The 15,707-nt window shown below is 51.7% G+C and overlaps 1 protein-coding gene across 2 annotated transcripts in view; it reads left to right on the top strand.

Annotated features, from left to right (window-relative positions):
* The window catches only part of GGA3 (golgi associated, gamma adaptin ear containing, ARF binding protein 3), a 16,146-nt gene extending 673 nt beyond the window's left edge, over positions 1-15,473 (top strand). For both annotated transcript variants that reach the window (XM_047081410.1, XM_047081412.1), the window contains exons 2-17: positions 6,068-6,152; positions 6,279-6,354; positions 7,740-7,838; positions 8,555-8,678; positions 8,934-9,037; positions 9,172-9,252; positions 9,642-9,779; positions 10,323-10,404; positions 10,517-10,633; positions 10,964-11,206; positions 11,593-11,663; positions 11,968-12,281; positions 12,526-12,734; positions 13,038-13,207; positions 13,383-13,493; positions 13,711-15,473. In XM_047081410.1, the coding sequence (XP_046937366.1) occupies positions 6,068-6,152; positions 6,279-6,354; positions 7,740-7,838; positions 8,555-8,678; positions 8,934-9,037; positions 9,172-9,252; positions 9,642-9,779; positions 10,323-10,404; positions 10,517-10,633; positions 10,964-11,206; positions 11,593-11,663; positions 11,968-12,281; positions 12,526-12,734; positions 13,038-13,207; positions 13,383-13,493; positions 13,711-13,821 (2,135 nt within the window). In that variant the 3' untranslated portion in view covers positions 13,822-15,473. The remainder of the gene's footprint in view (positions 1-6,067; positions 6,153-6,278; positions 6,355-7,739; positions 7,839-8,554; positions 8,679-8,933; positions 9,038-9,171; positions 9,253-9,641; positions 9,780-10,322; positions 10,405-10,516; positions 10,634-10,963; positions 11,207-11,592; positions 11,664-11,967; positions 12,282-12,525; positions 12,735-13,037; positions 13,208-13,382; positions 13,494-13,710) is intronic.
* Positions 15,474-15,707: the final 234 nt, after the last annotated feature.

Here is a 15,707-nt window from a genome sequence, read left to right on the forward strand (position 1 = left end):
CTGTGTTGGGAGACACACACACTTGAACACCTTAACGAGTCATCGTCGATAGCGTACTCTGAGCAAAGCTGAGGAACACAGCCTAGTGCTGTAGTTAGAGCGGCCTTTGCTCTAATTGCTAAATCATATTTCTGTTAAGGAAATACAGGTTAACCTTGTTAGCAGGTAGTACTCTGCTGAAGGGTTAATAAGTTAACTTTCCTATGGGCTAGAAGAGGCCCTTGGAGGCCTCTTTAAGTGAACACAGATTGGGCAGGATGGTGACAGGTAGGATGCCTAGAGATTGCCTTGCGCAGAGACCTCTTATGTACCAGAGCCTCCAGGCTGTTTCCTCCAATGGCCTGAGCTTTCTTAATAAGAACCCCCCTTCAGGTTGTTGAACCCAGGTTACATTTGCAAAATCTGCAGTTGCAGGCAGGTCACAGTCTTCTGTATATATGGAACTGTTCTCTAAGGAGCTCAAAGCACTCCAAAGACACTCATTTAATTCATTTATCAAGTATCCTAGTGAAGCAGGTACTAATGGCACCATTTCACAAAAAGAGGACACCCTGACTCTAATCAAACCACTTGTCCAGAGACATCTAACCAGATATAGATAAAACTACACTGGAATTAGATGTTGTTGTTGTTTTTTAAGTTTATTTATTTTGAGAGAGAGAGAGAGAGAGAGAGAGAGAATCCCAAGCAGGCTCTGTGCTGTCAGTGCAGAGCCCATCCCAGGGCTCAATCCCACGAACCGTGATAACATGACCCGAGCTGAAATCAAGAGTCAGATGCCCAACTGACAGAGCCACCCATGGGTCCCTGAAATTTGTTTGATTCACGAATATGAATAGGGACGTTGAAGTAATTTGACTTAAGCTGAGTTTAATAGGCTAGATTTAGAGTTATATTTTGAAATAGGAGAGGGACAGACCTGTTTTTGAGGGAGAGTAGAGATTGTGAGTGGGGGAAGGACAATGGTGTCTGTAGACTTTAGAGCTGATACTGGCCTTTGATTTTTCCCATTAGAGTGACATTAGGGGCGGTGTTCAGATTCCTTCCATTCTTATCCGTCATTCACCTTCACAGTTCTTGTGACTTATTGGTGTGAACTTGGCCAGGTGAACGAACCAGTGCTTGGGGTTTAGCACTATTTTAGTCTAGGTCCTTGTCACTCTGTGGATTGCCAGAATTATTATAGAAGCCTCTACTGGTCCCAGTGCTTCAGGTGTCTCCCCACGTCCCTTCTGTCCACTTGGCATTCTGCTCCCAGAAGAGCACTTCTGTGGAATCAGGTCGTCCCACTGCCGCACGCCTCCTGCCGCCTCTTGGTGGCTTCCTGAGCGTCTTCTTGCTTTGCTAAGTCAGATGTGTTCTTGTCCCATCAGCACACATTGCTCTCCTTCCCTGGAAACCCTGTTCTCCTTTGCTTAACTGAATGCTTTAAAACCCATCCCAGATTCTCCTTGTCCACGGACTGTCTCTTGATGACTTCAGCCTTTTCTGAATTCCTGTCATTACTATAATCAGTCCATAAGAAATACCTGTTATGTGGGGCGCCCGGGTGGCTCAGTCGGTTAAGCATCCGACTTCAGCTCAGGTCATGATCTCACAGTTGGTGGGTTCAGGCCCCCCATCAGGCTCTGTGTTGACAGCTCAGAGCCTGAAGCCTGCTTCGGGTTCTGTGTCTCCCTCTCCCTCTGCCCCTCATCTGCTCATGCTCTGTTTCTGTCTCAAAAATAAGTAAACATAAAAAGATTTTTAAGAAATACCTGTTATGTGAGGTATTATGAAAATTAATTAAGTTCAATCTGTCTTTACCTTAAGTTCGGTAAAGGTGATCCTGGGTGGATAAAGCATTATTAAAAAGATACAGGTACAAGGCAAGAACTGTAAATGCTAAAATGCAGGCAGTTTCTTCAGGAAATTGGGGAGAAGTGGAATGGAAACATGATTCTGTCAGTGAGGAGGTAGCATTTGATCCAGGCCTTAAAGACTGGGGAAAACTGGCTAAGAAAACACTGGACGGTGATGTAAATAGAGAAACCATATAGGAACAGGTTTTTGGCTGGTTCAGGCAGGTAGTTCCAGTAGGAGTGTGGTGGGAGAGAAATCTGGGAAGTTAGAACCAAATTCTAGAAAAGCTGGAATTCCAGCTCAAAAAGCTTAAATTTCGACAGTTATCAGGTCCCCGTTCTTACCATCTCTCGTGAAATCAGTGTTTTACAAGGGTTAGTATAGGGGTTTTATATAGGATGGCCAGGAGAAATTCAAGAAGCAGGTGAAGAAGGGGTTGGGGTAGGGGCAGAGGTAAGAAAGGAAGGAGAGATTTAAAAAGATTTTAAGAGGGGGACACCTGGGTGGCTTAGTCGGTTAAGCGTCTGACTTTTGATTTTGGCTCACTGTGAAATCAAACCCCATGTCGGGCTCTGTGGTGACAGCATAGAGCCTGCTTGGGATTCTATCTGCCCATTCCGTGCTTATGCTTGCTGGATAAATAAATAGACCTTGAGAAGGAAGGGACCCTAGGTTGATGGAAATGGGTAAGAGGGAAGGAGTCAGCAATGGGGGTTCAAATCCGGATGCCTGGATGTGGGGGCAAAAGGAGTTTTTGAATGATGGCACCATTTTTCTTTAATTTTTTTTTAATGTTTTATTTATTTTTGAGAGAGAGACAGCGTGGGAGGGGGACAGAGGATCCAAAGTGAACTCCGTGCTGACAGCAGTGAGCCCAGTGTGGGGCTCGAACTCATGAACCGTGTGATCATGACCCGAGCAGAAACCGAGTCCGATGCTCAACCAACTGAGCCACCCAGACACCCCATGATGGCACCATTTATAGAAATAGGGAAGTCAGGAAGGAGAAGTAATGAGCTTGTTTTAAAACTTGTTTCTGTAACAAATCATATACTCTAATTTTTTGCTCTGGTTATTTTGCACGTGTTGCACCAACAGAGTATAACCTCCTCAAGGCTAGGCTCTGAGTCTTGGACTTTTTCTGTAGTCCCTCTATGGCCAAATGCTCTGTACTTAGTTTTCCTTTAGTTACGTTATTGATTGATTGAATAATATAGTACAATACAGTTGATCTGTGTACTTAATTTTCTGTGAGCACTTAACAAAGACTTGGTGACTAAGACCCTCTTGATTCAAGACCCTAGCACTGAAGGCTGACTCTTGATTGCTTTTCCATCCTGTATTCTTGCCTCTCTTAATCTCTAAGTAATATGTTACATAGAATTTGTCATCTGTGAAATGTTTGAGCTGTGTTGGGATTGGGTAGCCAGTGTTGCCCCTATTTGAACCATCCCCACTTGACCTTTTGAGGCCCCACAACAGTCAAACCTAGTGTTGGAACTAAGCTGAAAAATGAGAGCAGAAAATCTAGATGCACAGACACACAAGAGAATAAGGCTTTCAAGAAAGACCTGAAAATAGAAACCTTGAGTCAAAGTAGAGTCCAGGGCTAGTTCTAGAGGGTGGGGTCGACAGGTGAGGCTGTGGTGTCAGCTCTGTGCCAGGTAATAGAGCTTGTTTTGTGGGTGGAAAGTTGTGTGCATCTGCTGGAGGGAGGCAGTGGGCAAATGGAGAGATCGAGTCACCCAGAAGTATCCCCAGTTTCCTTCCAGTTCCTAAGGACGCTGTGGTCAGCTTCCTGAGTAGGCTGGAGAGCTGGAGCAGATACTCAGAACCAGGACTGACCATTGCTGAACAGGGGCTGTTTGTGCCCACATGTAGGCAGAGAGCTCCCTGCAGAGTTGCAGTAGAAAGGTCTGTCCAGATGAAAGGAAGTGGGATTCTGGAGAAGTTGAACCCGAGTGAGAAGGGAGTGGGCGTATACTTGGAAGCAGAAGTGCTACAAGAATTACAGGAGGCCTGGGGAGAACACGTGTGGTGGCGGTCCATTGCTCATGCACGTGCGGGGGCAGGGGAGCATCCATGCAGCACTCCCCGCCGTCCTTTTCCAGTTGTGAACAGTGCAAGTGAATGCGTTAGTCTTTCTTACGCCATGAAGTACGTGACTCTTCTCAAAATGATAATAGCAGCGATGGGAGGGGTATGGCTTCTCAGACCATCTTCTTTTTGCATCCTTCAGCTTCTTGATGTCATGTGAGAACTTTAAGCATCTCAAATGATGGGGATTAGTAACACGGCCATGCTAACACCTGAGAAGATATCAGGCAACTGATGGGAGAAACATGGGGCTTCTGGAAGGTGACAGCTTGTAGGTCACCATGGCAATAAATAGCCACTCTTGACGGAATTAAATTAATTTGCTTCCTTTCTAGCTTGACATTTTAAAGGGCCTGCTAATTCTCTCTTCATGATTGAGGACAGACATTTCTCTTTTCCTCCAAATAGGAGCTCAAAGCATCAGAATCTTCTTGCGATCAGAGCAGAAACACTGCCAGGCACGCGCGCTGCGTCTGTGGGTCCTGCACGCCTTCCCTCCGCCTCCGGGTGGCGTCTGCTGACTTCTTGCACCTCAGAGCCCTCTTTGGGGCAGGGTGGGGGTGGGGAGATGCTGGGAGGCCTTGTTAGGATTTGGTCACGGAGCAAGTGATTTTTGATATTAGGAAAAAGGAAGTTAAGAAAACAGAGTCACGAGAAACCAGAATTCAAGAACTTCTGACAACACCCCTTGTGTGGAGGGGCTTTTTCAAGGTTCTCTTGCTCTGCTTTTGGGACTTGTGGAAATGTGTGGGAGTATGGGGATTTAAAAACGATTTACGCCTTCAGCCTTCCATTCCTCTTCTGAACCTGAAGTCCTAAATTTAGCAAACAGCTTGAGAGTGCTTTCTGGAAGAGGCAGACTCCAAGATCTGAATCAGAGGTGGGAACACCCTTAACCACCCCTGGCAAGGTTCTGGGGGATAACAGGGGAGAGGGGACCCCACCAAATATTAGGAGACTTGACATTTAGCACGTGGGTTTTAAACCCTCAGTGATCCCTCTGAGAACTCTCCAACACTTGTCTTGGTCCTTAATCATAGGAGACCACTTATTTTTTTATACTTTTATTATTTTCAAAAAAAATGTTTCAAGTTTCTTTCTTTATTTTGAAAGAGAGCGAGAGCAAGCAGGGAAGGGGCAGAGAGAGAGAATCCCAAGCAGGCTCCTCACTGTTTGCACAGAGCCAGATGTGGGGCTCTAACTCACAAACCGAGAGATCATGACCTGAGCTGAAATCAAGAATTTGATGCTTAACTAACAGAGCCACCCAGGTGCCCCATAGAAGGTCATTTAAACTGTAGGGGCGGTCTGTATCTGCGGTCCTGGGGATGGAGCACGATGATTGGTGTTCAGTAGGGGCTCATTAAATATTAGTTTCACTTAAAAGGATGACATCGTGGGGGTGCCTGGGTGGCTCAGTCGGTTAAGCGTCCGACTTCAGCTCAGGTCATGATCTCATACTCTGTGAATTCGAGCCCTGCTCGGGCTCTGTGCTGACAGCTCAGAGCCTGGAGCCTGCTTCAGATTCTGTGTCTCCCCCTCTCTCTGCCCCTCCCCTGCTCATGCTCTGTCTCTCTTTGTCTCAAAAATAAATAAAAAGATTTAAAAAAAAATTTTTTTAAAGGATGACATTGTGTACAATTTAAAAAACATTTAAAGCGTTAAGGAAAGTTGGGTCTTGAAAAAATGTTTGAAGGGTACATAGGAAATACATTTCCTAAGTATATATATATATTTTTTTTTTATCAAGTATCACCTGACTTTAATTTCTCCAGGAAACACTTCTTGATAACTCCTACTTGCTTAATAGCTTATTTTTATGTAACTAGAATTATTTATACTTATTTGTTACATTAAACATTTTTGCGTATATCAGTTTGAAGATTTTTATCATTTGTGTTTATAATTATTCATCTGTACTATCGACCGTGGTCAACTCTAAGCTTTGCAAGGCTAGAATTTGTTTTCCCTTTCATCTGTGACTTTCAAAATACTGGACTGACCTGTTGAGGATTTTCTTATCAGAAAAGAAATGTGGAAACAAACTTAGCTTCACATCAATGCCTAAAAATTGTTGGAACACTTTCCATTGTGTCCTCAATTGTCCTCCGCTTTGCTCTGTCCCAAGATAAAGCCACCAATCCTTCCAACCGCCAGGAAGACTGGGAATACATAATTGGCTTCTGTGATCAGATCAACAAAGAGCTTGAAGGGTGAGTCTCAAAGCTGTTGGGAGGCAAGTGGGAGAGAGCTGACTGTAGAAGTAAAAACTGGCCAAGGAGGGCCAGTCACGTGGTCCCAGGGTCAGTGCCTGAAAGCAGGGTCTGCTTGTCTCCCAGGCCACAGATCGCTGTCCGACTGCTGGCCCATAAGATCCAGTCTCCACAGGAATGGGAGGCAGTCCAGGCCCTGACGGTATGTGGTTTCATTGCGATGGTGGATTTCAGTGAGCCCAAGCCTTTCCTCATGCGCCCACTGGGTTCTCTGGGGTTTTCATGGCTCACGTCCTAAGGCAGCTGGAAGTCCCTGATACTAGATCTATCTGGAGCGCGTTCTGTAAACTGTCCCACGAATGCGTATGACTGAAGTGCAGTCCCTGCACCATGGCCACCGGTCTTGTGGGAGAAGCTGAGTGGCTAAGGGAAGGAGCCAGAGGCAGGAGCCCTGAGCCCAGGGTGGAGCCCAGAGGCGGCTTCTTGAAGAGATGCTAACAGCTGTGTTGCCAGTTAAGAGTTAGCCAACTAAAGGAAAATGAGGCAAGTAAAGTTGTTCTGTAGCTAAAAGTGACGCTAGCTCCTGCTGAAGGCACCACCGACAGGTGGAGCTTAGTGTTTATTATTCAGAGGGGACAAGTGTGGCACTGAGCCAGAGGTGGCTGAGCTCACAGGATTCCTAGGTTCTCCCCGACTTCAGCCGGGTCATGCATGGGAAGGGCGCTCAGACGGCTCACGTGCACACCTCTGTTGCGTTCACTGCAGAGAGAAGGCCTTATAAAACAATGCTTCTCAACCTGGAGTGGGTTTCCTCTCCAGGGGACCTGTGGCAGTGTCTAGAAGCACTTTTGGGTGTCACGTGTCATGGGGCATTACTAGTATCTAGTGACTAGAGGCCAGGGATGTTGCTGAACATCTTACAATGTACAGGACGGGCTTCCACAACAAAGAATGGCCCAGAACGTCAGTAGCGATATGCTGGAAAACCCCTGCTTTACAAAGTCAGAAGCCAAAAAAGGGAACACTGGGGTGGAGCTCTCCTGGGCATAAACCGCAGGCCCCAGGGCCCCAGGAAGCACCGAAAACTTAAGGTAGTTTATGTGCCTCAGAAGGAAAATCGATGGGAGCAGGGAGGGAAAATATGTCTTTGAAAAAGAAAACTGTTTAAATATTATCTTCCATCTTCCCCAAACATTGATCAGCTTATAGCAAGAGCCCTGGACCCAGAGTCAGAGAAACTTTCTGTCTCTGGGCCTCAGTTTCCTCATCTAAATGATGAGGGCGGAATCTTGCAAGCAGGCACTTTCTACGACAGACATTCAACTGTCTTGGTATCTGGGTCCCAGTGCTTTGTTCTTTAGTTCCTATTCGGCTTCTCCAGAAGAGGTTTAAGGGGCCCAAGGTGTCCGTGATCCTGTTGCCCTGATGCTCCGGGGGGGGGGGGGGGGGGGCGGGCAATGCACACAAACTTCCCGATCGGTTTCTTCTTGTGAAGGTCTAGTCACTGTGATCTATGTGCAGGGTCCTGGCTGAGCGCCAGCTCCGACCCTCACCCGCACTGAGCACCTCCCCTCCATGTGGCTGTAGGTGCTGGAGGCGTGTATGAAGAACTGTGGCAGGAGATTTCATAATGAAGTAGGAAAGTTCCGGTTTTTGAATGAGTTAATCAAAGTCGTCTCTCCAAAGGTCAGTCAGTGGCGGTTTTCTCATTTCTAGGAACTCCTTTCGTGTTCCTCCCCCTCTCCCGTCTTACTGGCTTCACCTTGCAGCCGGCATCTCCACAGAGCTGTCTTTAGAGAGCTGTCCACATCTTGTCCTCAGAGAGCTAGGCCCTGAGTGTAGCAGGGTGACCATGAGGCCACAGGGACAGGCAGCCCTCTGATGGACTCCTGGCCTTAATGTGACAGGTGATGTGGCCGCAGGTGTTAACGCGCACCCTGGCTGGGGGCGGGGGGGGGGGGGGGGAGGGGGGCTCCTGGGACCGCGGTCACTTTTCTTTGGTCCGTCTTCCGTAGGTCTAAGGAGTTACTCTTCTCATCACTCAGCTGCTCAGCTTCTGTTGCTCGCTGGTGTTGCTTCGGCTCTAGGCACCACTTAAAGCACAGAGACCAATTTTTCATACTTCAGACATTCTCATTAATTCCTCTGAGATAAATTGCCATTGTTTCTGGGAGATTGTGCATGGAAACTCCCTGTCTGAGCACAGACTGTAGCCCTGATAGATCCTGCTCTGCCACGGTGGTGTCCTTCTATGTCACACACACCGGACACCTGCCGCTCTGGGACAGGCCTGAAGACTGGGGCTAACCAGCCACCTTTCGTTGCCGTGAAGAGAGCTTTCCCGTGGTCTCTGCCTCTGACACCAGTTACGAGGTTTTTCCCTATTTCCTTTTGCCTCTTAGTACCTGGGGGACAGGGTGTCTGAGAAAGTGAAGACCAAGGTGATCGAGCTGCTTTACAGCTGGACATTGGCCCTGCCAGAAGAAACAAAGATCAAGGATGCTTATCACATGTTGAAGAGACAGGGTATGTGCTTACCTTCCCTCGGCCTCCGAGCAGCCCCAGAGGCTGGTTAAGGCCAGGAAGAATGAGGGGGTGTCTGCCATCCCCTCCTGAAGGGAAGATCCTGGGAAGGGCCCAGCTGCGGTTTGATAGGTTGAGATGGTCCTCACCCCTTGCAGGTCCTGGTCACAGGGCTGTGCCCGCCCTCGTTGTGTGAGGAACGGCCACAAGGTGACCCCAGCCTGAGCAGACACTCCGCCCCCTTATGTTCCCTTTCAGGCATAGTGCAGTCTGACCCACTGATCCCCGTGGACAGGACACTGATCCCCTCTCCACCACCTCGTCCCAAAAACCCTGTTTTTGATGATGAGGAGAAATCCAAGGTAAAGTGCATCCCAGCCGATAGCGTCCTCAGATGAGGCGTGGGCTCACTCAGTGCCACGGGAGCTCCGGTTCCTCTGCGGTCTCCCAGGTGGGGTGTTACCTTTCCCTTTACCTTCGGTACCTCCTCTTCCAGCTTTTAGCCAAGTTGTTGAAAAGCAAAAACCCAGATGACCTACAAGAGGCCAACAAGCTCATCAAGTCCATGGTGAAGGAAGTGAGTGGGCCCTGGGCCTTGGGGCGGAGGAACTCTTGACCACAGAACAATAGTCCCTTCCCCTGGTGTGAGGCCTGCTGCTTGCCCTTGCCCCCAGCCCTCATCTGGAGAGGCCAGAGAGCGGGAGGCGCACTGGAGCTTCTGGGGGGAGAATGGACTAGAGGAGCAAACCTGGATGGGGCCAGCCTGGGGGGTAGGGCGGGCCGTTATTTTAAAAGAAAAAGTGCGTCAGGACTGGGACTTGTGTTTCCCAAGAACCGTGCATGAAAAGGAGCTTCCACTGGGACTGGCCTCTGCGCGTGTCCTCTGGTGCAGTCCTTGCTGTGGGGCATCAGGGGCCGTGGGATGAGTCTAGTTGAGCTTTTTCTCCTTGATCATCTTCGATACAGGACGAGGCACGGATCCAGAAGGTGACCAAGCGTCTGCACACTTTAGAGGAGGTTAATAACAACGTAAAGCTGCTCAATGAGATGCTGCTTCATTACAGCAAAGAGGATTCTTCAGAGGCAGATAAAGAGCTCATGAAGGTAGGCGCGTCTCCGGGGGGCTGGGCTCTGGGAACGGGGGCCAGCCTTTGCTCAGTACCTGCCATTCCTCATTAATCAGCACGGCAGCCGGGTGGCGGTGGGAGCAGTGACACCCCCATTTTACACGAGCTGTGGCTAACTCAGGCTAGAAGAGCCGTGTGTACACCCGAGTCTGTGTGACCCCGCGGACCCACCATCAGGGCTCACTTCTCTCTGCCTCAGGGACATTTGGGTAGAGAGACCCACCCTGTGCCCCTGACGCTGCTGCACCTTAGTCCTTGGTCACATAGATGCTCTGAATTCTGAGGCATGTGCTCACCTCGGGGACAGGAAGGGACACACTCCCACTGGTCCTAAGCAGACCTTTCGGGTGATCCACCGTGGTGACAGCTGGGAGCAGGAAGATGTGTGCTCTGAGCCCAGTTCTGCCGGTAACTGACCATGGCACTAGAGGAGCCCCCTGAGCGCCTGGACGTGAACACCGCACCGGAGGATTTCCAAGGGACTTTGTAGCTCTCATTTTTAGGTCTGGGACTCTTTCAGGAGCTGTTTGATCGGTGTGAGAATAAGAGGCGGACATTATTCAAACTAGCCAGTGAGACAGAGGACAATGACAATAGTTTGGGTGAGTTCAAGAGTAGTTGGCAAGGATGACCCAGGAATGTGGGTTTGGCCCGGAGGCGTGGAGTGGGGGAGTGTCATGGCCTGGAGTGAGAAGTACCTCTTTTCTGCTCTAGGGGACATCCTCCAGGCCAGTGACAACCTCTCCCGGGTCATCAGCTCTTACAAAACAGTCGTTGAAGGGCAGGTGGTCAATGGTGAGGTAGCCACCTCAGCCATTCCAGACTCTGAAGGTAAAGTGTTCCAGTTCTCCATTCTGGACCCGTCCAGACCAGCCCCGGGCCCCACTACCGAGCCATCCAGACCAGCCGTGGGCCCTGACACCGAGCCCTGAGCCCTGAGCGCTTGACCCACAAGCCATCCTGCAGGGCCCGAGGGGATTCTGAGCCACTCCAAGTGGTCCTCCAGCTTCCCAGAGGCCAGGAGCTGTGGACAGGGTTTTCTTTGCTTGCTTCTTTTCAGTGTTGCCCAGGCTGGAGGCCGCGCTCAGGGTTCTGCTTCCTTCTGTGCAGCCACTAGAGTGGCCCCTAATCAGTCCCGTCCCCCTCCATTCGCCCATCCAGGAAACCACTCCAGGGACCAAGGCACTCTCATCGACCTTGCTGAGTTGGACACACCAAGCAGCTCATCCTCAGTGTCGGCCCCGGCCCCGGCCCCACCGTCCTCCGGCATCCCTATCCTCCCTCCACCCCCCCAGACCTCAGGCCCTGGGCGCAGCCACCCATCCAGTCATGCCGAGGCCGCCCTGGGACCCAACAGCACAAGCAATGCCCTCTGCCTGCTGGACGAGGAGCTGCTCTGCTTGGGTGTGTCCTGGAGGGGCCAGCAGAGCAAAAAGGCGTGTGGAATCGGGAGGAGGGCTGAGGGGTGGCTGTGTACTTAGCAGAGGTGGAGAAGGGGGCTTCAGGTGGAGGGATAGAGTCCAGTTCAGTGGCCTTCAGGGCAGTCTGCACCCAGGCTCCAGCGTGGACGCAGTGGACTGTCCTGCCCTGCTCCCCACCTCTGCGCCCCCCGCCCCCCACCACATACGGAACATAAGGACTGAAGAGGATCCCTCTCCCCCTGGAGGCTGCCTGGGGGAAAACCTCCCCGCCTGTCACCCCTTGATGCTCATTTTGCCATGTGACCTTCCCTGGGTGAGGTGGGACTGCCCAAGGCAGAGCCCCTTCTCACCATCATCTTCTGTTTTCAGGCCTTGCTGATCCAGCCCCCACTGCCCCTCCCACAGAGTCAGCTGGAAACAGCCAATGGCCCCTGTTCCAGGTAGGGACATAGGGGACAACACTAAAATGCTCGGCGAGCTTCACTTCTCTTTCCCGACTCATCCTCAGCCCCAGTTGGCTGCAGCCAACTGCGGCGACTGTCCTTACTCCTTGGGGCACTGCCCTGCGTGCATTTGGGAACGTGGATCACATCCAAGGGCTGGCCTTGGCCTCAGGGAGCTGCTCGTCCAGTGGTGGGGTCACAGGGTCCCCAAGGGAAGGGGGCCAGAGTTGGAGACCCGAAACCTGCCATCTGCGGCAGACCCCTCCACAGCCTTTGCTCATGCACTTTCCATCCCTAACAGAACGAGCAGCTGGACCTGGACTTTGGCGGCCCCGAGCCCGGGAGTGCTGCCGCCAGCCCCTCGGATGGGCCTCTCGTCCCGCCCTCAGCACCGTCCGCGGGCAGCTCCCAGGCTCCACTGCCGCCCTCCTTCCCAGCTCCTGCGGTCCCAGCCAGTGTTCCCGCCCCCAAACCAGGCTCCTTCTTGTTCGCAACTGGACCAGCCCCAGCCCTCAAGGCTGAGCCCACAGCCCTCGGGTGCCACGGCTCGGCTTTGGGCGATAGCACCCTGCACCAGCTGGATGCCCTTGATCATCTTCTTGAAGAGACCGGAGCGTAATGAGTGGGGGAGAGCTGGGTTGGGGAGGGCTGGACCTGGGTTTGGCAGAACCAGGGGCAGCTCCAGAGGGTCTGGGGATGTGCCCTTTTGGCCTACTGAGTCAGCTGGGAATCTGGAAACGGTGGGAGGTGGGGTAGTAAGAACCTCTCTGCCTGGCAGGAAGGGGAGAGGTGCTTTGAGGGTTGGCGCTATAGCTTCCCCAGGTCTCTGACTTGCCTTGTCCTCCTTCCTGCCTCTCAGGACATCAGGTCTGGTGAAACCCGTCTCCTCCATCTTCTTCCCTGGGGCCACCACCTCCCCTCTGGTCCCCACCAGCACCACTGCTCGGCCTCTCCTCCCCTTCTCCCCTGGGCCCAGCAGTCCTCTCTTCCAGCCCCAGGGCAGCCCCATGAAGGGGCCAGAGCTCTCCCTGGCCAGTGTCCATGTTCCCCTGGAATCTATCAAGCCTAGTAAGTGTCGGAAGCATGGGGCAGGAGGGGATGTGGGGCCCGGGCTGTGGGGTCATAGGGAATGAGGGGCGGGCCTAGGCTGTCTGCCCAGGTCCCTTAGAGCCAGACATGACCCGCTTCCCTGCTGTCTTGGGTCTCTCCTTGTTGCCACTGGACTCTCGGGAGGTTCTGAGAGGCTCTTTCCCAGATTCTTGCAAGGAGCCTGCTGGCCACAGGGTTGCCCGGTCCTGCCCACTTGGCTGTGGCCAACACCCTCTGGGCTCTGTGAGGTTTCTCCTTCACCCACATGATCTCTCCTCACAGGCAGCGCCCTTCCTGTGACAGCCTATGATAAAAATGGCTTCCGCATCCTCTTCCACTTTGCCAAGGAGTGTCCGCCTGGACGGCCTGACGTGCTGGTGGTGGTAGTGTCCATGCTGAACACAGCTCCCTTGCCCATCAAGAGCATCGTGCTGCAGGCCGCAGTGCCAAAGGTACCCCTGGCTTCCTGGGGCCTCTAGAGGCAGAGAAGTAGCCTTATCTTGAACCCACTGGGTTGAGGGGCCCTGAGGCCAGCAGGGAGCAGCCATGTGTCCATTGTGACTCCAGTGGGCTCCCTCCTAGGGGCACCTGCCATCTCTCTTCAAAGGAGCTTCTCTTTTTCTTCAGTCAATGAAGGTGAAGTTACAGCCACCCTCTGGGACAGAGCTGTCTCCATTTAGTCCCATCCAGCCGCCTGCAGCCATCACCCAGGTCATGCTGCTGGCCAATCCGCTGAAGGTGAGCTAGAACCAAGGTCCATCCTGAAGCCCTAGCTGCCCCAGATTAGGACCTCTGCCTCCCAGTTTGAAGTGCCGTGATACCGCAGCATTAACTGTGTCCCTTCCCTACCCTGGTTCAGTGGCCGAGTGAGCCTGGGGTGGTGAGGGGAGCACAGAAAGGGCCCCCAAGGTTTGAGGAGAAGAGGAGGTCTCACACGCTTGCCCCTTTGTCACAGGAGAAAGCGAGGCTTCGGTATAGGCTGACCTTCGCCCTGGGAGAGCAGCTGAGCACAGAGGTGGGCGAGGTGGACCAATTCCCTCCTGTGGAACAGTGGGGTAACCTATGACCCCAGAGGACTCCGTGTCACCTCCGCATTGAAGCTCAGGCAGGCTGCCACGAGACAGGAGGGCTCTCTGGTCCAGTCATTCTCCACATCCTGACTGCAGTGCTTAGAGCTTTGATACGGAACAGGGGCCCTGGGCATTGCTGCTGGGAGCCAAGCTGCTGCCGTGATGATCTCTCATTGGCCCCCTAAAAGGACCTGGTTTTTTTGTCTACCTGTGTGACTTGAAGTGGCCATGTGCTGTCAGGGGTGGGGAGTGGCTCCAGACTCTGCACTATTGCCCTGGGAACGTGGACCCAAGGCAGGGGAGTAGGTTTTTTCCTCCCATGCTGGCATCCTGATGCCATAAGGGGGGAGGGCTCTAAAGAGACTTGGCACCCTCCCTCAAGGACCGTGTTCTCACCCCCCCCCCCAGAGGCCTCAGCCCCCTCATCACTACTTTGTGCTTCCCCTGCTGGCAGGCTCCTCTTGGGAGGTAGGCAAAACCCAGTGGTCCCAAGTGGCCCTGGGCATAGAGAAGTTGACGTACTACCGAGTCTCCAGCCCTGCCTTCCATGGGCAGCAGCATCCTGGAATGGCCGCTGGGTGAGGAGTTGTGTGCTCGTCTCTGGTGGTTGCAGGCTGTGTCCTATGGACATCGCAGTGGGATATGAAACTCAGCCTATTAGAAACAGAACTTGGCCTTGTGGCAGCCAAAACTAGGGATACAAAAGAAAATGGAAGAGAACCAGTGTCTCCCCTTCTCTGGAAGCAGGTACTCAAAGCTTTCTGGGAAAAGTGTGCCTCCTGCCTTGGGAATAGGCCATCCTACTCACTACCTCTTGCTTGGCATGAAATAAACTCTCCTGCCCTTTGAGTCTCTGAAGGAGAGGACAGCTCCCATCGTCCTCTGCATTCTCCTGCTTAGGCTTCCCCCTCTTCCATTTGGCCTGTGGTATGGCATGTATTTGGGAACAGGCAGCCTCAGGGTCAGGCATATTGCACTAGACTTCTTACCTGTTGCCTAGGAACCTTGACTGTCCCCAGCTGCTGAGGGGCATGTCCGCAAGATACGGGGTCTGGAGGTGGTGAGATTAGGAGCCGTGCTTGAATCGAGTCACCAGACCCTATTGCTTCGGCAGTGCTCAACCTCCGACCGCTTGTCCGAGTTGCTCCTCCTACCAGATGCAAGTGGGCCAGGGACTCCAGGCCTCACAGGGCAAGAAAGGGACAACCACCAGCTGAGGAAAGAGCACTCAGCTCATCTGGGCTTAGCTGGATGGCTCCAAGCCATCTCTGGGGAAAGGTGGCACATGCCACAATCCCTGATCCCTCCCTGCACTTTGCCAGGTTTCCTTACTGTATCAGAAGGTCCCCTCCCGCTTCCTTTCCAGCTTCCGCAAGCAGAATTCACTGCTTGATTATTAGAACAGGTCAAAAGTGAATCCATTCACAACATACAGAGTAAATCCAAGAGCTTTCCAAAAGCCAGCTGCTAGCAGCCCTGGGAAGGTTTATGGGATTACTGTGTGAAAATACACCTTTATAATAAGCTTTAGACATTAAAATTGAGTGTTACTACTGAGGTCACTGCTTTGTGACAAATGGCTGTATACAATATCCCAACTCTGCTGCCCTTGTTCTGCTGCATGTCAAATAAAATCATTTTTGCCGTAGCTGGAATCCTAATACCCATTCACCCCACGGTGGACAGAGTACCATTTAATGAATTCCAAATGTAGACACATCTGCTGGCATCACCTGAGGCTTTTGTTGATGAAAGTACAGGTTCCTGGACCTTTTCCTTTTTTAAAGGACAGAACAATTAACAATGTTCCAGTTGATTCTAAAATGAGGCTCAATTTCAGAAGCCTAAGTAAACCACTGACTGCTCTCGTTTGATTTTCAAA

The sequence above is a fragment of the Lynx rufus genome, unplaced genomic scaffold (assembly GCF_022079265.1).
Source record: "Lynx rufus isolate CCGP_SWC_20201006 ecotype Redwood Valley unplaced genomic scaffold, mLynRuf1.p SCAF_18, whole genome shotgun sequence".
Lineage (NCBI taxonomy): Eukaryota > Metazoa > Chordata > Mammalia > Carnivora > Felidae > Lynx > Lynx rufus.